The sequence below is a fragment of the Saimiri boliviensis genome, chromosome 14 (genome assembly GCF_048565385.1).
Source record: "Saimiri boliviensis isolate mSaiBol1 chromosome 14, mSaiBol1.pri, whole genome shotgun sequence".
Taxonomy (NCBI): Eukaryota; Metazoa; Chordata; class Mammalia; order Primates; family Cebidae; genus Saimiri; species Saimiri boliviensis.
Genome location: NC_133462.1, coordinates 16,321,576 through 16,345,064, shown reverse-complemented (window position 1 = coordinate 16,345,064; position 23,489 = coordinate 16,321,576). Strand labels below are relative to the sequence as shown.

At 50.2% G+C, this 23,489-nt stretch overlaps 1 protein-coding gene across 1 annotated transcript; it reads right to left on the bottom strand.

The window, feature by feature from the left end:
- Positions 1-3,127: 3,127 nt before the first annotated feature.
- On the bottom strand, positions 3,128-23,286 carry BLVRB (biliverdin reductase B). The gene is made up of 5 exons (XM_003943169.4): positions 23,062-23,286; positions 16,632-16,796; positions 16,406-16,495; positions 8,053-8,181; positions 3,128-3,389 (listed from the first exon to the last, which is right to left on the bottom strand). Exons 1-5 carry the CDS (start codon positions 23,138-23,140, stop codon positions 3,232-3,234), a joined length of 621 nt encoding a protein of 206 aa, XP_003943218.1. The 5' UTR covers positions 23,141-23,286; the 3' UTR covers positions 3,128-3,231.
- Positions 23,287-23,489: the final 203 nt, after the last annotated feature.

Below are 23,489 nucleotides of genomic sequence, written 5' to 3'. Positions count from 1 at the left end.
TGATAGGCCTGGACCCTACCGCGGAGCCAGAGGGGCTCACATGTCCCTCCCCACCCCGATGTCCAGGAGGGCGGGGTCTAGCAGCCCGAAGAGGCCGTGCCCCGGGGGTTCCGAGGGCGGACGCTGGGGATGACGTACAAAAGACCAGCCAATAGTGTGGTGCGGCCCGCGTTGCCTAGGCGACTAGAGCTCCGCCCCCTTACTGCCCTTCTCTTGCCTCCCCCGCTCACGTTACCCCTCTGCCCCTTCTCAATCCCCTGGTTTTCTCAGCACGTCCTCTGGTGGTCCCTCCTGGGACACCGTCTCTCCTTCCCCGCTCCATAAAGATGACTGCTCCGCTTCTGTTCATGGCTTCCTACCGCCTCGTGGACAAACTTCAAACTCCTTCCTTTTGCCACAAAGCCCCTCACGACCTGGCCTGAGGCGCTCTCCTGGTTCCTGCCCCACTGAGTCACATCGTTTTTCTAAAATGGCTTCAAGCTCCCCTTCCCCCATCACGAAAACGGAAGGATTTTGCATGTTTTCTTCCCTGCCTTAACCAGTGTCTACAACAATGCCAGGTATGTAATAAGTTCTCAAACATGACAACAAAAGGCTTCTAAATCTTTATTATTAATTATATATATATATATATATATATATATATATATATATACACACACACACACATTTTTTTTTTTTTTTTTTTTTGGTCGGGCGTGGTGGCTCACGCCTGTAATCCCAGCACTTCGGGAGGCTGAGGCGGGCGGGCGGATTACCTGAGGTCGGGAGTTCGAGACCAGACTGACCGACAATATTGAAACTATCTCTACTAAAAATACAAAAATTAGCTGGATGCGGTGGCGCACGCTTGTAATCTTAGCTACCTGGGAGGCTGAGGCAGAAGAATTGCTTGAACCCGGGAGGTGGAGGTTGCAATGAGCCGAGATTGCGCCACTGCCCTCCAGCCTGGGCGACAGAGTGAGACTCCATCTCAAAAAAAAAAAGAAAGAAAGAAAGAAAGAAAAGCCGGGTCTGGTGGCTCATGCCTGTAATCCCAGCGCTTTGGGGAGGCTGAGGCGTGTGGATCACCTGAGGTCGGGAGTTCGAGACTAGCCTGACCAACATGGAGAAACTCCGTCTCTACTAAAAATACAAAATTAACCAGGCGTGATGGTACATGCCTGTAATCCCAGCTACTTGGGAGGCTGAGGCAGAAGAATCACTTGAACCTTGGAGGCAGAGACTGTGGTCAGTTGAGATTGCACCATTGCACTCCAGCCTGGGCAACAAGAGTGAAACTCCGTCACACACACACACACACACACACACACACACACACACACGTTTCCTGTGTTGCCCAGGTTGACTTGATCTCCTGGCCTCAAGCAGTCCTCTTGCCTCAGCCTCCCAAAGTGTTGAAATTACAGGCATGAGCCACCGCGCCTCGAAGGCCTCTGGATATTTAAACTTGTTTCTCCATCCTGAAAATATACCCTCAGTTCCCAGGTTGCTTCTTATTAGAACTCATCTCAAAGGTTTCCTCCTCTCAGAAGCCCTCCCTGGTAGTCCAGGTTGGGTCAGGATCCATTTTAGGATCTCATGGCCTCCTGTGCTGCCATCCCAGTCCTGGACTGTCAGGATATCTCTGTCAACCACCGCTTGGTCTGCAGGAGCACCTAGCACCAGGCTGGACATATAGCAGGTGCCAGTGAAAGTTTGCTAAATGCTTAGCAATGTGACAAAGAGAAATAAGGCAGGAAGAAAACACTGCTAGTGCCCTACCCCTACCACGAGTTTCCCTAAGGGGAGAAGGCAGTTTTCTCCAGGCTACCTCTGGGAAGGGAGGTTTAAGGCTCCTCAGACCAGTTCTTGCTGGTTGGAGTTTGCCAACCAAGTCATTCTGTAGTTTGCAATGTAAGACGAAAGGATTTCTGGGAGGATGAGAGGGAGGGGCATAGGTAGGTGGGTGGTGTGGGTTAGAGGTGGGGAGAAAAAAGCGTCTCAGCTCACCCAGGCCTGGGGAAGGTGTCGTTGGAAACAAAAGAAAGGTACAGTAGATTCCCAAAATAGGACATAATTAGGAAGGAGCAGTTCTTCCCCTTCCTCCTCCGAAATTTGCTCTCCTGTAGGGTCCCCAACTCAGGAAAGCCCTACTGCATTTGGGTTTTTGTTTTTGAGAGGGGGGTCCCACTCTGTCGTGTCTGCTGGAGTGCAGTGGCGTACCTCGGCTCACTGCAGCCTCAGCCTCCCTCCCCAAAGTGCTACTGGAATTCTGTCCCCAGGTTACAGCTCTGAGCTTCTTCCTGATGCCTCCCTTCCATCCCTCAACAACTGTCCACCCAGACTCCCAGGCATTCCCCCCACCCTCTCTCTCCCCGCCTCCTCACAGCTCAGGCTCCAACTTGAACTCCCCCTGGGCTCTGAGCCTCCACTCCTGTGCCCTTCCCATCCGTCTTCACAGAGTAGCCAAAGGAAGCTTCATAAAACCCACACCCAACTGTGCCCCCAACACTCTTACCTCTCTGGTGCTCCACTCCGTGCATAAATCCCCAAAATAAAACACAAACGTTTTTTATTTTCAGAGACAGGGTCTTGATCTGTCCTATAGTTGGAGTACAGTGGCTAGCCTTGACCTTGTGGCCTCAAGCTGTCCTTCCATCACAGCCTCCTGAGTATCTGGGACTACAGGTGCACACCACCATGCCAAGCTAAGTTTTTAAAGATAATTTTGTAGAAATGGGGTCTTAATGGGCCAGGCGTGGTGGCTCACGCCTGTAATCCCAGCACTTTGGGAGGCCAAGGCAGGTGGATCACGAGGTCAAGAGATCGAGACCATCCTGGTCAACATGGTGAAACCCCGTCTCTACTAAAAATACAAAAAATTAGCTGGGCATGGTGGCGCGTGCCTGTGATCCCAGCTACTCAGGAGGCTGAGGTAGGAGAATTGCCTGAACCCAGGAGGCGGAGGTTGCGGTGAGCCGAGATTGCGCCATTGCACTCCAGCCTGGGTAACAAGAGCGTGGCATGAGCCACCACACCTGGCCAGATTCAATAAACTGCTACTGAATAAATGAATGAAAATCTTACACATAGGCAGGCAGACACACTGAAATAGACAGAGGCAGAGAGACGAGGAGTCACAGAGTTGGGTTCTCTAGAATAATTTGAAGCTCTTGGCTCAACATTTATTGCCTCCTTCCTGTGCTCCTCATGTCCCAGAATGCCACCCTCCCTGATGGGGATTGAGTGCTACTGGTACTGGTGGGAGGGATAGGTGCTGTGCCCGTCATACTCATCGGTGGTGAGGCAGTGCAGCATGAAGTGGCCCAGGTCATGTTTGGAGATGACCCTCGAGGGCCCTCGTCCATCCAGGGTCACCGTGTACGCCCCAGTTAGCGGCTGGTCTCCTGTGAAGTAAGAAGACAGGGGCTGGGTGAAGCAGACACCTTTCCCCTCCTGCAAAATTCGACCCCCAGAAAGACCTTCCCAGGGTGCCTACTGTGTGCCCAGCCTGGGTGGCGTGACAGCCAAGAATGGACTTCCCACGTGCAGGTGCTCTTCTGTACCCTTTGTTTTATTCATGCAAGAAATCCTTATTGATTACCTATTATGTGGCCAGGTGCTGGGCACCCAGCAAGCGACATAGCAGACAGGAATCCCCTGCCCTGGCTGGGCACGGTGTCTCACGCCTGTAATCTCAGCACTTTGGAAGGCCAAGGTGGGAGGATCACTTGAGCTCATGAGTTCGAGACCAGCCAACATGGCAAAACCACATCTCTACAAAAAATGCAAAAATTAGCTGGGTGTGTTGGCTTATGCCTGTAGTCCCAGCCACTTGGGCAACTGAGGCAGGAGAATCTCTTCAACCCGGGAGGTGGAGGTTGCAGTGAGCCAAGATTGTGCCACTGCATTCCAGCCTGATGAGGGAGACCATATCTCTCTAGCTCCCGGGTTCAAGTGATTCTCCTACCTCAGCCTCCTGAGTAACTGGAATTACAGATACATGCCACCATGCCTGGCTAATTTTTTTTGTATTTTTAGTAGAGACAGGGTTTGGCCAGGGTGGCCTCAAACTTCTGGTCTTAAGCGGTCCACCCTCCTCAGCCTCCCAAAGTGCTGAGATTATAGGCATGAGCCACCACACCCAGCCTCTGAGTATTAACTTTAAACCTGGGAGATCAAGAAGGACCATGTGGCCAGGAGTGGTGGCTCACGCTGGTAATCCCAGGAACACATACCCTCACCCATGTGGCATTCCTGCCCAACACGTTTATTCTGAATTTGTGGCAGGACGGCTAGAAAATTCCAGAATGTGGGCCATTTAAAGTTACCTGGCCTGGTTAATGTTGTGAGAAATTTTTTTTGTTTGTTTGAGGCGGAGTTTCGCTCTTGTTACCCAGGCTGGAGTGCAATGGCGCGATCTTGGCTCACCGCAACCTCCGCCTCCTGGGTTCAGGCAATTCTCCTGCCTCAGCCTCCTGAGCAGCTGGGATTACAGGCATGCGCCACCATGCCCAGCTAATTTTTTGTATTTTTAGTAGAGACGGGGTTTCACCATGTTGACCAGGATGGTCTTGATCTTTTGACCTCGTGATCCACCCGCCTCGGCCTCCCAAAGTGCTGGGATTACAGGCTTGAGCCACCGCGCCCGGCCTTGTGAGAAATTTAAAGAAAAAGGCATGAGAGATTGTTCCAGACTAAAGGTGGCATGACATGGCAACTAAATTTGATACACAAGCTTCATCTGGATCCTCCTGATGAGGGGCAGGGCAGGTTGAAAAGTTTTTGTTTTGTTTTGTTTTAAACACAAAGTCTTGCTTTGTCACCCAGGCTGGAGTGCAGTGGCACAATCTTGGCTCACTGCAACCTCCACCTCCCAGGTCAAGCAACTTGTGCCTTAGCCTCCCAAGTAGTTGGGATTGCAGGTGCCCACGACCATGCCCGGCTAATGTTCGTGTTTTTCATAGAGATGGGGGTCAGGGGTGGGGGGGCTCTCACCATGTTGGCCGGGCTGGTCTCGAACTCCTGCCCTCAAGTGATCTGCCCGCCTCAGTCTGCTAAGTGCTGGGATTCCAGATGTGAGCCACCTCGCTGGCCCGACAATTGGGGAAATTTGACTATAGAGTGGATGCTAAATGGTGTGACAGAGTAAATGTCACTTCCCTTAGGTGTGATAATGTTTTGTGTTGAGGTATTTAGGAATGGAGCGTGACAATGTAGCAATTCCTCTCAAACGATGAAGCCAAATATAGATGCATATATTTTTACATAATATACACAGCAAAATTATTCGTATATTCACGGAGAGGGGGTGGAGAGAGAGAGAGAGAGAGAGAGAGAGAGAACAGGACAAAATGCTGACCACTGAACCTAAATCAAGGGTTTCTGTGTATTCATAATCCTTTAATGCTTTCCACTTCTCTGGAGGTTTGAAAGTTTTCACACACACCCCCGCCCCCGCCAAAACAAACAACAACAAAAAGCCACTTAGAAGAAAAATCCTTCAAAATACTACTCTGTGCTAAATAATTCTCAGGCCTGATCTCTATTGACTTTTTTTTTTTGAGAACGAGCCTTGCTTTGTTGTCCAGGCTGGAGTGCAGTGGCGCCATTTCAGCTCACTGAAGCCTCCAGCTCTCTGGTTCAAGCGATTCCCCTACCTCAGGCTCCTAAGTAGCTGGGATTACAGGAGTACGCCACGACCACCTAGCTAATTCTTTTGTATTTTTAGTAGGTCGGGGTTTTGTCATGTTGGCCAGGTTGCTCTCAAACTCCTGGTCTTAACCAATCCACCCTCCTTGGCCTCCCAAAGTGCTGAGATTATAGGCATGAGCCACCACTCCCAGCCTCTGAGTATTAACTTTAAACCTGGGAGGTCAAGAAGGACCATGTGTCCTGGTACGGTGGCTGACGCCTGTAATTCCAGCACTTTGGGAGGTTGAGACAGGCGGATCACCTGAGGTCAGGAGTTCTAGACCAGTCTGGCCAACATGGTGAAACCTGTCTCTATAAAAATACATAAATTAGGGCCGAGCACAGTGGCTCATGTGTGTAATTCCAGCACTTTGGGAGGCTGAGGCAGGTGGATCACCTGAGGTTGGGAGTTAGAGACCAGTTTGACCAACATGGAGAAACCCCATCTCTACTGAAAATATAAAATTAGCCACGTGTGGTGGTGCATGCCTGTAATCCCAGCTACTCAGGAGGCTGAGGCAGGAGAATCACTTGAACCTGGGAGGTGGAGGTTGTGGTGAGCCGAGATCGCACCATTGCACTCTAGCCTGGGCAACGACAGTGAAACTCTGACTTGGAAAAAAAAAAACTACAAAAATTAGCTGGGCATGATGGCAGGTGCTGTAATCCCAGCTACTTGGGAGGCTGAGGCAGGAGAATCGCTTAAACCTGGGAGGTGGAGGGTGCAGTGAGCCGAGATCGCACCATTGCACTACAGCCTGAGTGACAGAGCAAAACTCCATCTCAAAAAAAAAAAAAAGAGAGACTTGAGGAAAAACTCACTGAAGTCCATACAGTACACTGCTGGGGATGGGATTCTCACTCAGCTTCTCCACCACACAGCTTCACTGCTGATTCAAAGCTTAGAATTCTGGTCCAAGTAGGGTCCTGCTAAGTCTCCCTTAATTGAACTCAAAATGTTGAACCGTATTTGAACCTGTAAGTTACAGACCTCTTCCCGTCAGGGTCCTCAGAAGGCAGAGGGCAAAGCAGATTTGCTCTTCTAGTGGGCAGGCAAATGTGGAGGAGATGCCAGTGGTGGCCTCAGGGCCTTTGCACTGCTGTCCTGTCACCACAGATCCTGCTTCCTTCAGATATTCACTCGCCTTGCTCCCTCACCGCATAAAGCTATCTCCTTAGAGAGCTAAAAAAACAGCACTCCACCACTCCCTTTCCTGAGCTTTAGTATTTATTCATCTAACTAATCACTACCCAATATTAATATCTATCTTGTCTCTCTCTCTTTTTTTTTTTTTAAATGGAGTCTCACTCTGTCACCCAGGCTGGAGTGTAGTGGCGTCATCTCAGCTCACTGCAACCTCCACCTCCTGGGTTTCAGCGATTCTACTGCCTCAGCCACCCTATTAGCTAGGATTACAGGTGCATGCCACCGTGCACAGCTAACTTTTTGTATTTTCAGTAAAGACCGGGTTTCACTGTGTTAGCAAAGATGGTCTCAACTTCCTGACCTTGTGATCTGCCCGCCTCTGCCTCCCAACATGCTGGGATTACAGGGGTGGCGGCCTTCCTTTTTTTAAGACAGTGTCTCACTCTGTTGTGCAGCCTAGAGTGCAGTGGCTCTATTACAGCTCACTGCAGCCTTCATCTCCTGGGCTCAAGCCATCCTCCCGCCATAGCCTCCCAGTAGCTAGGACCACAGGTGTGTGCCACCATGCCCAGCTAATTTTTTTTTTTTTTTTTTGGTAGAGATTGGTCTATGTTGCCCAGGCTGGTCTCAAATGTCTAGGCTGAAGCTATCCTCCCCTCTTGGCTTCCTTAAGTGATGGGATTACAGGTGTGAGCCACCACACCTGGTCTGTCTATCTATCTATCTATCTATCTATCTATCTATCTACCTATCTACCTACCTACCTACCTACCTACCTAATCTCTATCTCCCACATTATAAATGTAAGCCTTGGTTGGGTGTGCTGATACATACCTGTAATCCCAGCTACTTAGGAGGCTGAGGCACAGAACCCATAGACATAATGGATTAAACCATTAGCCAGTGGTAATCCCCCTCAGCCTTCAATCCCTCACCACTCCCCAGAGCTTAAAGTCCCAACCCTCTAATCCAGCCTTGGTCTTTCTGCCTGGGGGCTGCCAGCTATCAGTCAACTCATTAGCATATAAAAAGACATTTATCATTTTGGAGATTCCAAGGATTTTAGGAGTTGTATGCCGGGAAACAGGGTCAAAGACCAAACATATATGCCGCAATATCATAGGAAGGTTTGCAATGTTAAGGGGGTCAGGGAAGGCCTTGTGGATCTCCAGAGGGCAGGAGGGAACAGGCAGATGAGGAGGGTGCCACCGGGTCCCTGCCCCGCTTACCTATGTGTGGTGGCATCACAGCCACATACTTCAGGCCTGACTCCTGCAGCACCTTGTGCATCCGGATGTGGTCATCGGTCACGGCCTGCAGTCGTGGGGGCACCTTGCTGGGGTCCCAGAGCAGGAAGGCTGGAGGGGGACACATGGCAGAGTTAGCCTGGGCTCTTTTTAAATTAATTAATTTATTTTTATTTTTATTAATTTTTTTAATAACCCTTTTTTTTTTTTTTTTTTTTAAATTTTATAAAGAATGGGGTTCGGCCGGGCGCGGTGGCTCAAGCCTGTAATCCCAGCACTTTGGGAGGCTGAGGCGGGTGGATCACGAGGTCAAGAGATTGAGACCATCCTGGTCAACATGGTGAAACCCCGTCTCTACTAAAAAATACAAAAAATTAACTGGGCATGGTGGCGCGTGCCTGTGATCCCAGCTACTCAGGAGGCTGAGGCAGGAGAATTGCCTGAACCCAGGAGGCGGAGGTTGCGGTGAGCCGAGATTGCGCCATTGCACTCCAGCCTGGGTAACAAGAGCGAAACTCCGTCTCAAAAAAAAAAAAAAAAAAGAAGGGGGTTTCACCATGTTGGTCAGGCTGGTCTTGAACTCCCAACCTCAGGTGATCCACCTGCCTTGGCCTCCAAAGTGCTTGGATTACAGGCGTGAGCCACCACACTTGGCCGTAGACTGGGCTCTTTTTTTTTTTTTTTGAGACAGAATCTCACTCTGTCACCCAGGCTGGGGTGCAGTGATGCAATCTCGGCTCACTGCAACCTCCTGCCTCCTGGGTTCCAGCAATTCTCCTGCCTCAGCTTTCCCAGTAGCTGGGAATACAGGTACATACCACCACGCTCGACTCATTTTTGTATTTTTAGTACAGACAGGGTTTCACCATGTTGGCCAGGCTGGTCTCAAACTCCTGATCTCAGGTGATCTACCCACCTCTGCCTCCCAAAGTGCTGGGATTACTGGCATGAGCTACTGTGGCTGGCCAAGGGCTGGCTTGTCTTGATGCTAGGACAAAACCCTGCCATGGCTCACCATCGCCTTCCTGTTGCAAAAACAGGGGAGTCCTCTGGGCCTCTTCTTTCCCTCACACCCCTGATAAGAGCTGTCTGCTGATCACTGTCATTCTAAATCTGATCTCTTCTCACTCGGCCTGGTCCTGTCCACTGTTACCTCTTGCCTGGACCAGCCCAGCAGCCTCCTCCCTGGTCTCTCAGCCCCTCCTTCCCTCATGCCAAGGAGCCCATGAACACCCCTATCAGTTCACATCCATAGATCCATATCACTCAGGGGAGAAGCAAAGTCTTCATGGCCCTACCTGATGTGGCCCATCAGCTCTGTCACATCCCTGCTTACCCTGCCTACCACTCTCCCTTACACTGCTCCAGCCTTCTGCCTCCCAGCCTTGGCAACGTCTGATCCCTCTGCCCCGATGCATTTCCCTCTCTTTTTCTTCCCCTCTGAGACGGGCAGATCAAGAGGTCAAGATAATCGAGACCATCCTGATCAACATGGTGAAATCCCGTCTCTAAGAAAATCAGTCAGTCAATCAATAAAAATAAATAAAATACAATTTCAAAACCCCGCCTCCCCGGCCCAGCTTACCAGTCTCTTTTCAAAACTCCGTCTCCCCAGCCCAGTTTACCAGTCTCTTTTCTTGGGGCCTTGATTTCTCCCTAGGACCCTTCCCCTGCCACCACACCCTAGAGTTATCCTGTGACTCTATCACATTTCCTGCTCTAATCCCAGCCCTTCGAAGCGCCTGGAACATTGTAGGTACTCACTAAATATTTGTTCAGGAATTATCAACAAGCTGTAACTTGGCCAAGCTATACCAGCTGACATTTATAGAACATTTACCTCGAGCCAAGAACTATGCTAAATATTTTAGGAGCAGTTTGGTGAATAGTTAAGAGCTTGGGTTCTGCCTCAAGTCAAGTTCCAGATCGACCACTGGCCAGCTGCCTGTTTTCTCAAGTGCACACTGGGATGATATAAATTGTTCAAAGCCTGTGGGCACAGTGGCTTACGCCTGTAATTCCAGCATTTTGGAAGGTTGAGGTCGGAGGATCAGTTGAGCCCAGCAGTTTTAGACTCACCTGGGTAAGATGGTGAGACCCGTCTCTACAAAAAATTTAAAAATTAACCAGGTTGGCCGGGCGTGGTGGCTCACAGCCTGTAATCCAAGCACTTTGGAGGCCAAGGCGGGCAGATCACCAGAGGTCGGGAGTTCAAGACCAGCCTGACCAACATGGTGAAACCCTGTCTTTAAAAAAAAAAAAAAAAAAAAAAAAAAATTATCCAGGCATGGTGATCCACACCTGTGGTCTTAGCTGCTCAGAAAGCTGAGGTAAGAGGATTGCTTGAGCTCAGGAGTTCGAAGCTGCAGTGAGCTATGACTGCACCACTGCACTCTAGCCTGGACAACAGAGCAAGACCTTGTCTCAAAGAAATAGGCTGGATGTGGTGGCTCACACCTATAATCCCAGCACTTTGGGAGGCCAAGGTGGGTGGATCACCTAAGGTTGGGAGTTTGAGACCAGCCTGATCAACATTGATGAAACCCTGTCTCTACTACAAATATAAAATTAGCGAGTGTCATTGCGGGCACCTGTAATCCCAGCTACTCGGGAGATTGAGGCAGGAGAATTGCTTGAACCTGGGAGGTGGAGATTGCGCTATTGTACTCTAGTCTGGGCAACAAGAGCAAGATTCCATCTCAAAAAAAAAAAGAAAGAAAAAGAAAAAAAAAATAGTTTGAGTAATGTTAGTGGTTATAAAAAGGTGTGTGACAGAGACCAGCCTGAGCAACATAGCCAGACCCTTGTTGCAATAAAAAACTTTAAAAATTAGACAGGCATGGTGGCACATGCCTGTGGTCTCAGCTACTCAGGAGGATCCTTTGACCCCAGGAGTTGGAAGCTACAGTGAGCTATGATCACATCACTGCTCTCCAGCCTGGGTGACAGAGGCAAGACCTTGTCTTAGGAAAGAAAAAATAAAAAAGAGGTGTGACACAGAGTAAAACACAATCAGTGGTCCCTATGATTGTGTCATTCATTCGTAGAGAGCAGGTGTTCCGATTTTTTTTTTTTTTTTTTTTGGAGTGCAGTGGTGTGATCTCCACTCACTGCAACCTGCACCTCCAAGTTCCAAGTGATTCTCCTGCCTCAGCCACCCGTGTAGATGGAATTACAGGCGCCGGCCACCACACCCGGCTAGTTTTTGTATTTTCGCTAGAGACGGGGTTTCACCATGTTGGCCAGGCTGTTTCTCAAACTTCTGACCTCAAGTGATCCACCCGCCTTGGTCTCCCAAAGTGCTGGGATTACACGTGAGCCACCACACCTGGCCAACAAACATATTCCTTATTTTAAATTTGTGACTGTCTCAAAAATACCAAAAACAGGCCGGGCGCGGTGGCTCAAGCCTGTAATCCCAGCACTTTGGGAGGCCGAGGTGGGTGGATCACAAGGTCAAGAGATCGAGACCAACCTGGTCAACATGGTGAAACCCCGTCTCTACTAAAAATACAAATAATTAGCTGGGCATGGTGGTGTGTGCCTATAATCCTAGCTACTCAGGAGGCTGAGGCAGGAGAATTGCTTGAACCCAGGAGACGGAGGTTGTGGTGAGCTGAGATCGCGCCATTGCACTCCAGCCTGGGTAACAAGAGCGAAACTCCGTCTCAAAAAAAAAAAAAAAAAAAGGGAGGCCGAGGTGGGTGGATCACGAGGTCAAGAGATCGAGACCATCCTGGTCAACATGGTGAAACCCCGTCTCTACTAAAAATACAAAAAATTAGCTGGGCATGGTGGCGTGTGCCTGTAATCCCAGCTACTCAGGAGGCTGAGGCAGGAGAATTGCCTGAACCCAGAAGGCGGAGGTTGCGGTGAGCCAAGATCACGCCATTGCACTCCAGCCTGGGTAACAAGAGCGAAACCCCATCTCAAAAAAAAAAAAAAAAAAAAAAAACAAAAACCAAAAACAAACGAAAAAACCCAAACAGTTTAGGAGAACAAAACCAAAACCAAAACTATTTGTGTACGTGCATGTGCATAGTTAACAAATTATAAAACACAGTCACAATTCTGAAATAAGGAATACGTTTGTTGGCCAGGTGTGGTGGCTCACATGTAATCCCAGCACTTTGGGAGGCCATGACTGGTGGATCGCTTGAGTCCAGGAGTTCGAGACCAACCTGGGCAACATGGCAAAACAAAATTATGTCTCTACCAAAAAAACAAAAATTAGCCAGTCTCATAACCCAGTCTCAAAATAAGTTAAGTAGATACAAATTAAAAAAAAACAAAACTTTTTTTAAAGGAATATGGTTGTTCACACAACTATTCTAACTTTTCTGTTTAAATTTTTTTTTTTTTTTTGAGATGGAGTCTTGCTCTGTCACCCAGGCTGGAATGCAGTGGCGTGATCTCAGTTCACTGCAACCTCCTCCTCCCGGGTTCAAGCAAATCTCTGCCTCAGCCTCCTGAGTAGCTGGCATTATAGGCGCCACCACCACGCCAGCCTAATTTTTGTATTTTAAGTAGAGACAGGGTTTCATCATCTTGGCCAGGCTGGTCTTGAACTCCTGACCTCGTGATCCACCTGCCTCAGCCTCTCAAAGTGTTGGGATTACAGGCATTAGCCACCACACCCAGCTGTTTGAAAATTTTTACAATAACAATTTTAAAAAGTATGTTAAAGACCTACACATTGAAATAAGCAGCCATGATATATGTATGCTGACTTAAAATGGGTCAGAAAAAAACCACTGTGTGTCTGTGAACAGATAGGGGTAGGTATACTGGTCTCCTTTCAATTTTTCATACGTTTCAGATCATTTCCAAATAAAAAGTTAAGCTGGATTCAATGGCTCACACCTGTTGTCCCAGCTATTTCAGAGGCTAAAGTGAGGGGATTCCTTGAGCCCAGAAGCTCAGTGGTATGATGAGCTATAATCAGGCCATTATCCTCCAGCCTGGGTGACAGAGCGAGACCTTGTCTCTAATGTTTTTTGTTTATAAGTGAAAAAACAAAAACAAAAACAAATCCTGGCACACATAAGACTTTAATATTTAGAAAACAATCAGGCTGGCGCGGTGGCTCAAGCCTGTAATCCCAGCCTTTGGGAGGCCGAGGCAGGTGGATCATGAGGTCAAGAGATCGAGACCATCCTGGTCAACATGGTGAAACTCCGTCTCTACTAAAAATACAAAAAATTAGCTGGGCATGGTGGCACATGCCTGTAGTCCCAGCTACTCAGGAGGCTGAGGCAGGAGGATTGCCTGAACCCAGGAGGCGGAGGTTGCAGTGAGCTGAGATCGCGCCATTGCACTGCAGCCTGGGTAACAAGAGCGAAACTCTGTCTCAAAAAAAAAAAAAGAAAGAAAAAGAAAACAATCTAAACAAAAAAATTTTGAATAAAAGAAAGCAAATTAAATCAATTTTACAGATTTGTTCTCTTTTTCATGGAAGCAAGACTTAAATCGGTTTTCAGGACATAGGAGAGTCTGGGCACGGTGGCTCCCACCTATAATCCCAGTCCTTTGGGAGGCTGAGGTGGGCAGATTGCTTGAGACCAGGAGTTCAGCATCAGCCTGGCCAATGGCCAACATGGCGAAATCTTGTCTCTACCAAAAACACAAAAATCAGCGGGGCGTGGTGGCGGGTCCCTGTAATCCCAGCTACTCGGGAGGCTGGGACAGGAGATTGCTGCAGCCCACGGTCTCGGTCCGCGGCATCATGAACCAGGGAGGTGGAGCCGCAGTTGCAGTGAGCTAATACCGCATCACTATGCTCCGGCCTGGGCGATGGAGTGAAACTTCATCTGAGAGAGAGAAAAAGCCATGGGAGAAAACAACAACAACAACAACAAAACTAACAGCAGACCAGTTCAATCTGGGAACAAAAGTAAGACCTTGTCTCTACAAAAAAATTAAACAATTAGCCAGGCTTGGTGATGCATGCCTATAGTCCCAGCCCTGGGAGGCTGCGTGGGGAGGATCTCTCTCTTTTTTTTTTTTTTTTTTTTTTTTGAGACAGAGTTTCCCTCTTGTTACCCAGGCTGGAGTGCAATGGCGCGATCTCGGCTCACCGCAACCTCCGCCTCCTGGGTTCAGGCAATTCTCCTGCCTCAGCCTCCTGAGTAGCTGGGATTACAGGCACGCGCCACCATGCCCAGCTAATTTTTTGTATTTTTAGTAGAGACGGGGTTTCACCATGTTGACCAGGACGGTCTCGATCTCTCGACCTCGTGATCCACCCGCCTCGGCCTTCCAAAGTGCTGGGATTACAGGCTTGAGCCACCGCGCCCGGCCGGGGAGGATCTCTTGAATCCAGGTTGAGGCTTCAGTGAGCCATGGCTGCAGCACTGCATTCCAACCTGAGTGACAGAGCAAGACCCTGTCTCAAAAAAAAAGAGTGAGCCGTTCTGAAATCACAAGTTTAGTATTACTTTTCCATTTCAAAGCTTTAGGGAAAAAAAAGCCATAAATGATTTTGCTTCCTACCCTCCAGCTAGCTCTGGCCTCCAGGCCTCTCTGCTTGCTTTGTCCTCTGCCTGGAGCGTAATTACAATCATCAGACAGCCCTCCCTCTTGTGACTTCCCTTTCCAGGGATGCAATTTGTGTGATGAAACACACTCGAGGTCAGGAGTTCAAGACCACCCTGGCAACATGGTAAAACCCCCTCTCTACTAAAAATACAAAAATTTGCTGGGCATGGTGGCAGGTGCCTGTAATCCCAGTTACTTGGGAGGCTGAGGCAGAAGAATTGCTTGAACCTGGGAGGCAGAAGTTGCAGTGAGCTGAGATCACATCATTGCACTCCAACCTGGACGACAAAGCAAGATTTCGTCTCAAAAAAAAAAAAAAAAAAGCAACACAGAGATGAGGAGACGGACAGCTGGGTGCACATCCCAGCTCTGCCAGCCGCAGCTATGTGAACTCTGGCAAGCCAACTGGTCTTGTGCCTCAGCTCCCTGAGCTATACCAGGGACACAATCATAACAACAGCTGGTATCTTCTGAGCACCTGCTGTGTACCTACAAATAGTAGGTGCTCAGAAGATAGCAGCTGTTGTTATTATTGTATAAGCACTTAGAGGGGTTTTGGGAGAATTTAGTGGCATTCATCTCTAAGGTGCTCAACTAGCACCCAGTACACAGTAAATGCTCAGTAAATGCTGTTAAAATGAACTGCTCCTGGTCAGGCATGGCTCACGCTTGTAATCCCAGCACTTTGGGAGGTTGAGTCGGGCAGATCACTTGAGCCCAGGATTCAAGACCAGCCTGGCCAATATGGCAAAACCTTGTCTCTACTAAAAATACAAAAATTAGCATGGTGGTGCATGACTGTAGTGCCAGTTACTCGAGGGGCTGAGGTGGGAGAATTGCTTGAACCCAGGAGGTGGAGGTTGCATTAAGCTGAGATTGCACCACTTCACTCCAGCCTGGGAGTGACACCCTGTCTCAAAAAAAAAAAAGAATTAACTGCTCCTGTTACGCACTGTGTAGCCTTCCTTTTAGATTATGCAGGACAGTCTGGGTGCAGTGGCTCACACCTGTTATCCCAGCACTTTGGGAGGTTGAGGTGGGCAGATCACCTGAGGTCAGGAGTTTGAGATCAACCTGGCCAACATGGTGATCCCCGTCTCCACTAAAAATACAAAAATTAGCTGAGTGTGGTGGTGCACGCCTGTAGTCCCAGCTACTTGGGAGGCAGCGGCAGGAGAATCGCTTGAACCTGGGAGGCGGAGGTTGCAGTGAGCCAAGATAGCTTCACAGCACTCCAGCCTAGGCTTCAGAGGGAGACTCCATCTCAAAAAAAAAATCCCAAAATAATTAAAAATAAATCAATAGATAGATTATACAGGATAACTATTTGCCTAATGTCCTTGTCCCCATAATCGGGAGCTCTGTAAAGGCGGAGACCTAGTGTATATCCACGCTCTATCACTTCCTCTGGGAGGCCCACCCTGACGTCTCTCACTCAGCCTGGGTCAGACGCCTCCTCTGGACTCCCACAGTCCTGTGACAGTTTCTCCTACCCTGGCCCTGTCCGCTCTGCCTGTGCCTCCCCCATCCCAGCTCTGATTATCTGGATGTCCGTTTGATCATGGATCTGTTTACCCCTCTCTCCCATCTGTGATCCTTGTGTGTAGAGGGCCCCGGGCTGTGCAGGTCACCACTGTGTCCCCAGCATCACCCAGTAAGGTTCAGACACAGCTAGCTGGTGCTCAGTAAATGCACAGTAACACGGAATGGCTTCAGTGTCACCTTTCAGAGGGCCATGGGCTGCCTCCCCAGTACTCACCACCCAGTTCAGACCCACCACCATGATCCCGCCACCCACCCGAGGTACAGGCCACGACCTTGTCCACACCGTGAGCCTTCATGGCTGCCACAATGTTCCGGGCACCCTCGGACATCACTGTAGTGGGACCTTAGAGGGGACAGAGAGCGGCTGTCACTGGTGGGTGGCGGTGGCGGCAAGGGTGGCAGGGGTGGGGCTGGAGGCGGGGGTGGCGCTGGGGGCCGAGGTGCAGGGGAGGGCCGTGGGCAGAGGGGGGGCTCAGTACTGAGGTCATTGCGGGTGCCCAGCAGCACGATGACAGCGTCCTGCCCAGCCACAGTCTTGTCCACATCGGCTGCCTGTAGAACATCCCCCACTACGACGTGGGCCGGCTGGGGCCCCTCCGAAGGCAGCCTGGAGGAGTCCCGCACCAGCACCGTCACTTCGTAACCTGTGGGCAAAGAGGAGCAGAGAGTCTTGTCAGTGGGCTCACTGGCTGGCACTCTGGGGCTCCAAGGGCTGGGTTCTGGAAGCCACCATAAACTCTCAAATTCATCCCCTCCTCTGTTCTGGGGAAGTGGTCTTCAAACATTTTTTGTTTTTGTTTTTTTTTTGTTTTGTTTTTGAGACGGAGTTTCGCTCTTGTTGCCCAGGCTGGAGTGCAATGGCGCGATCTCGGCTCACCGCAACCTCCGCCTCCTGGGTTCAGGCAATTCTCCTGCCTCAGCCTCCTGAGTAGCTGGGATTACAGGCACACGCCACCATGCCCAGCTAATTTTTAGTATTTTTAGTAGAGACGGGGTTTCACCATGTTGACCAGGATGGTCTCGATCTCTTGACCTCGTGATCCACCCACCTCGGCCTCCCAAAGTGCTGGGATTACAGGCTTAAGCCACCGCGCCCGGCACATTTTTTGTTTTTTGTTTTTGAGACAGGGTCTCCCTCTCTTGCCCAGGCTGGAGTGCAGTGGCGCAGTCACAGCTCACTGCAGCCTCGACCTCCTGGGTTCAATTGATCCTCCCATCTCAGCACCCCAAGGAGCTGGGACTACAGTGTGCACCACCATGCCCAGTTAATTTTGCAATTTTTTTTGTAGAGAAGGGGTTTTGTCATGTTGCCCAGGCTGGTCTTGAACTCCTGGGCTCAGGTGATCTGCCTGCCTCAGCCTTCCCATGAGCCACTGTGCCTTGGCCTTCAAACATTTTTGCTGGCATACCTACAATTGATGTTTAGTATTGGGCTCATTGTTAAAATAGACCACACCTTGGCCAGGCGAGGTAGCTCACACCTGTAATCCCAGCACTTTCGGAGGCTGAGGCGGGAAGATCACCTGAGGTCAGGAGTTAGGACCGGCCTGGACAACATGATGAAACCTCATCTCTGCTAAAAATACAAAATTAGCCGGGTATAATGACACATACCTATAATCCCAGCTACTTGGGAGGCTGGCGCAAGAGAATCACTTGAACCTGGGAGGTGGAGGTTGCAGTGAGCTGAGATTGTACCAGTGCACTTCAGCCTGGGTAACAGATCAAGGCTCCATCTCAAAAAAAAAAAAAAAAAAAAAAAAAAAGCTACCTGGTTGTTTGCCATTATTATGCTGTTTTATTCTTTTATTTTATAGAGTTAGGATTTCATTCTACTGAGCAGTCTAGGGAAATATAAAGATACAATAAGGCCAGGTGTAGTGTGGCTCATGCCTGTAATCCCAGCACTTTAGGAGGCTGAAGTGGGCAGATCACTTAAGGCCAGGAGTTCGAGACCAGCCAGCCTGGGCAATATGGTGAAACACCATCTCTACTAAAAATACCAAAATTAGCCGGGCGCGGTGGCTCACGCCTGTAATCCCAGCACTTTGGGAGGCCGAGGCGGGTGGATCACAAGGTCAAGAGATCGAGACCATCCTGGTCAACATGGTGAAACTCCGTCTCTACTAAAAATACTGAAAATTAGCTGGGCGTGGTGGCGCATGCCTGTAATCCCAGCTACTCAGGAGGTTGAGGCAGGAGAATTGCCTGAACCCAGGAGGCGGAGGTTGCGGTGAGCCGAGATCGCGCCATTGCACTCCAGCCTGGGTAACAAGAGCGAAACTCCGTCTAAAAAAAAAAAAAAAAAAAAAAAAACCAAAATTAGCCGCGTGTGGTGGTGCACACTGTAATTCCAGCTACTCAGGAGGCTGAGGCATGAGAATTGCTTGAGCCTGGGAGGCAGAGGATACAGTGAGCCGAGATCACATCACTGCACTTAAGCCAGGGAGACAGAGCAAGACTCTGTCTTAAAACAAAACAAAATAGGCTGGGCACAGTGGCTCATGCCTGTAATCCCAGCACTTTGGGAGGCCGAGGTGGGTGGATCACTTGAGGTCTGGAGTTTGAGACCAGCCTGGCCAATGTGGTAAAATCCTGTCTCTACTAAAAATACAAAAAATTAGCCAGGCATGGTGGCAGGCAACTGTAATCCCAGCTACGTGGGAGGCTGAGGTAGGAGAATTGCTTAAACCCGGGAGGCAGAGATTGCAGTGAGCCAAGATCATGTCATTGCACTCCAGCCTGGGCAACAAGAGCGAAACTCCATCTCAAAAACAAAACAAAAAACCACACAAAACCCCCAAAGAGATATGATAAAAAATTTAAAAAAGAAACGGGGTTTTGCCATGTTGGCCAGGCTGGTCTTGAACTCCTGGGATCAAGTAATCTGCCTGTCATGGCCTTCTATAGTGCTGGGATTACAGGCATGAGCCACTGAGCCCAGTCTTTTATGCCCTTTAATCATTTTGTGACCTTATCTCCTGGCTTGGTGGAGTCCTGAGTCTCCTTGGCCCCTTTCCTGGGTCCTCCCTGGGCTCCTGGACCCAGTCCTGCCCTCTCCAATCCACATTCCACACAGCAGCCACCCAGAGCTTTCCGCAGTGATATTTAAGTGCTTCCCTGCTCAGGTGCCTCCTGAAATCCTGAAATGCCCTGTGATAAAACTCATGCTTCTCATGCCAGCCTTCCAGGACCCTTGGGATCTGGCTTCCCCTCTCCAGCCTCTGCTGAAGCCTTTGCCCTCTTCACCCACGGCACTTCTTTTTAGTTTTTTTTTTTGAGACAGAGTCTCACTCTGTTGCCCAGCTGGACTGCAGAGGCACCATCGTGGCTCACTGCAACCTCCACCTCCTGGGTTCAAGTGATTCTCCTGCCTCAGTTTCCCGAGTAGCTGGGACTACAGACACCTGCAACCATGGCCGGCTAATTTTTTTGGTATTTTTTTAGTAGAGATGAAGTTTCAGCACATTGACCAGGCTGGTCTCTAACTCCTGACGTCAGGTGATCCACCTGCCTCAGCCTCCAAAAGTACTGGGATTACAGGTGTGAACCACTGCGCCCAGCCCCCACTGCACTTCCTTCAGTTCCTCAAATGCATGGTGCTGCTTCCTGCCTCCTGGCCTTTGCACATGCTGTCCCCTCTGCCAGGAACACCCTTCACCCTCTTTACCCGGTCCCCCCCAGTCACTTGTACTTCCTCTGTCACGGCCCTCCTTATGCTGACCTGCAGCAAACCAAGCACCCTGTGGGTTTAGGGACTGTGTCATATTTACTGCCATCTCCCTGGCCCCCCCCCCCTTTTTTTTTTTGAGATGGCATTTCACTCTTGTCGCCCAGGCTGGAGTGCAATGGCGTGATCTCACAGCAAACTCCGCCTCCCAGGTTCAAGTGATTCTCCTGACTCAGCCTTCCAAGTAGCTGGAATTACAACTGCCTGCCACCATGCCTGGCTAATTTTTGTGTTTTTAGTAGAGGTGGGGTTTCTCCATGTTGGTCAGGCTAGGCTCAAACGCCTGACCTCAGGTGATCCACCTGCCTCGGCCTCCCAAATTGCTGGGATTACAGGCGTGAGCCACCACACCTGGCTTTTTTTTTTTTTTTGAGACAGAGTCACTCTCTTGCTCAGGCTGGAGTGCAGTGGCACGATCTCTGCTCACTGCAACCTCTGCCTTCCAGGTTCAAGCGATTCTCCTGCCTCAGCCTCCCAAGTCGCTGGGATTACAGGTGTGTGCCATCATGCTTGGCTAATTTTTGTATTTTTAGTAGAGACAAGGTTTCACCATGTTGGTCAGGCTGGTCTTGAACTCCTGACCTCAGGTGATTTGCCCACCTGGGCCTCCCAAAATGCTGGGATTATAGGCATGAGCCACCATGCCTGGCCTTGTCCTGTCCACATTGATGGGGAAACTGAGGCAATTTTAGGCAACTGGGCCAGGATCACACAGCTAGTAGGTAGAGAAGGTTGAATTTTTACCTGAGTCTGATCCAGAGACTGCAAAATTCAACGCTAGTCTAAGTACTTCCTATATAATATCTCATTTAATTATCACAAGAGCCCTAGGGCAAGCACTACCAGTTTCGTCTCCACCTTACACATATTTGGGTACACAGATGACAAGGCATTTGGCCACACAGGCTGTAAGCTTGAATGCGGGAAGGCTGGCTCCAGAGTTCATGCCTGTCAAGACTCTTGGCCCTACAGAACCATTGTGAACTCGTTATTCCAAGCCCTTTCTTTTCCTTTTTTTTTTTGAGACGGAGTTTCACTCTTGTTACCCAGGCTGGAGTGCAATGGCGCGATCTCGGCTCACCGCAACCTCCGCCTCCTGGGTTCAGGCAATTCTCCTGCCTCAGCCTCCTGAGTAGCTGGGATTACAGGCACAAGCCACCATGCCCAGCTAATTTTTTATATTTTTAGTAGAGACGGGGTTTCACCATGTTGACCAGGATGGTCTCGATCTCTTGACCTCGTGATCCGCCCGCCTTGGCCTCCCAAAGTGCTGGGATTACAGATGTGAGCCACCGTGCTTGGCCCCCTTTCTTTCCTCTTTCTTTTCTTTCGCTTCCTTCTCTCTCTCTCTCTCTCTCTTTCTATCTTTCTCTGTCACCCAGGCTGGAGTTCAATGGTGCAGTGGCAGGATCTTGGCTCTCTGCAACCTCTGCCTCCCGAGTTCAAGCGATTCTTGTGCCTCAGCCTCCCAGGTAGCTGGGACTACAGGTGTGTGCCACAACGCCCAGCTAATTTTTGTATTTTTAGTAGAGATGGAGTTTCACCATGTTGGCCAGGCTGGTCGCAAACTTCTGACCTCAGGTGATCCACCTGCCTTGGCCCCCTAAAGTGTTGGGATTACAGGCGTGAGCCTGTAATCTTTTTTTTTTTTTTTTTTTTTTTTCATTTTAGATACAGGGTCTCACTGGGTCACCCAGGCTGGAGTGCAGTGGCACAAACACAGCTCACTGTAGCCTTTGGCTCCTGAGCTCAAGCGATACTCTCACTTCAGCCTTCTGAGTAGCTGGGACTACAGGCATGCATCACCACGCCCAGCTAATTTATTTTTATTTTTTATATTTTTGTAGAGATGGGATCTTGCTCTGTTGCCCAGGCTAGTCTGAAACTCCTGGCCTCAAGCTATCCTCCCGCCTTGGCCTCCCAAAGTGCTGGGATTACAGGCATGAGCCACTGTGCCTGGCCTGCCCTTCCTTTGGCTATTGGGGACAGCAAAGCTGAGAGCTGGGAAGAGATTTTTCAGCACCACAGCTTTGAAGCTCCCTGGGCTCCAGTTTTCAGTTCCCCTGAGTGCAGTCCCAGCTATGACCAGCAGGGTGGGTGAGTGGAATTCAATGGAATTCAGTGGTTTTTCCAGGTGACTCAGCACCTCTCAACTTCTCTCTCTTACTTCCTTCTCCAGTACTCCCCAATAAATGCTTATCAGCAAATTGGTTTTTACTGAGGCCCACAGCTCCCCACTCTCCACCAGTCACGATCCTCACGTGGTCTCCCTGGGGAAGGGAAGAGGTATGGATGGGCCTAGTGAAGAACTTTCAGATTCCCTCCAAGGGAGGCAGCAGAGTGGGGTCCTGGCGGCCTCCACCCTTTTGGGGCATGCAGATAGTCAATATCTTTAGAGTCACCAAGGCCTGCTGGGGTGGGGCCCCATATCTGGAAGTCCCAGGCCCAGCTGGGAGTTGGTCAAGTCTGGGCTGTGGGGGCAGGGGGTGCTGGGAGATGGTTATCTCCTTTCCTGCCCTCTCTCCTGGGGCAACTCCAAATTTTCAGCCCTCAATGGCTTTCCCAGGACTCCTGTCCTCAGGTCTTCACTCACGTCTCTCTGTGACTCCTTCCCATTAGGTACTCACAGCAATCTGAGCCCCCAACTTTTTCATTTTGCAGCTCCGTGCACCAGCCGAGAGCCTGAGGACTCGTGATTAAGAGCATGAGCTGTGTTCAAATCCCAGCTCTGTCAGTTACCAGCTGTGTGATATTGGGCAAGTCACTCTCTGGGCCTCAGTCTTCTCATCTGTCAAGTGGGGTAACACAAATTCCCATTCCATTTTGAGAGCTCCCATGTGAAGAGACGACAGAGCAAGACTGGCTTGCGAACAAACACCACCTTGACCACAATAATGACAACGGCATTGCATAAGAACCCTGGACTTATATACACACACTGTGCCTCTGGATTCCTCCCAGGGCTCCCATGGTCCATTCCTCTCTACCTTGAACTCACATAAACTTGGATCCCACAACCTTCCCCATTTCTGCCCCCGTGGCCACATGCTTTGGCCACTGAGTCCTCACCTGGCTGGGGCGCTCAAGGCTCCAGCCGGCCTCGGCCCGGCCGCATGGTGCCCCTTTTTAAAGCTCTGCCCGTCTTTCCCCTGACATGCCCCGCCCGCCCCAGCTCATGCCTGCTTGCACCGCCTGCGCCAGAGTGGTGAGCCCGGTCTGGCCAGTGGCGCCGAAGATCGCGATCTTCTTGACGGCCATCCTGCGGGGTCGTGGGGGGTGCAAGGCCTCAGAGTCTCGGCACGCGCGGGAACCGACTGGCTGGTGGGCGGCGCTCTCTGCGTTGTTCCTTCCTACTCAGGCAGGAACAACGGGGCGGAGCTGGCTCTCAGGGCCACTCCTCAGCCTCGCTCCGCCCGCGGTTGAGGCTGAGGGGCGGAGCCTAACGCGGGTGGGCGGGACGAGTCAGTTTGCATTCGCTCATCGCCCAGCACCGCCCTCTCTGCCCGCCACTTAGACTGGGAGGCGGGGCCACAGAAGGCCACGCCTCCACGTAGCCACAAATAGAGTGGGCGGAGCCGGGATAACGTCGCTCAGCGCCCTGCCTCCG

Bases quoted from the DNA above. Each gene is read 5' to 3' on its own strand.
- BLVRB (XM_003943169.4), bottom strand. From the start codon at position 23,140: ATGGCCGTCAAGAAGATCGCGATCTTCGGCGCCACTGGCCAGACCGGG. The intron at 16,496-16,631 runs GTACTGAGCCCC...GTCCCCTCTAAG, and splicing joins GGGCACCCGCAATGACCTCA to GTCCCACTACAGTGATGTCC. The intron at 8,182-16,405 runs GTGGGTGGCGGG...GTCCCCCTCCAG, and splicing joins GGTCGTGGCCTGTACCTCGG to CCTTCCTGCTCTGGGACCCC.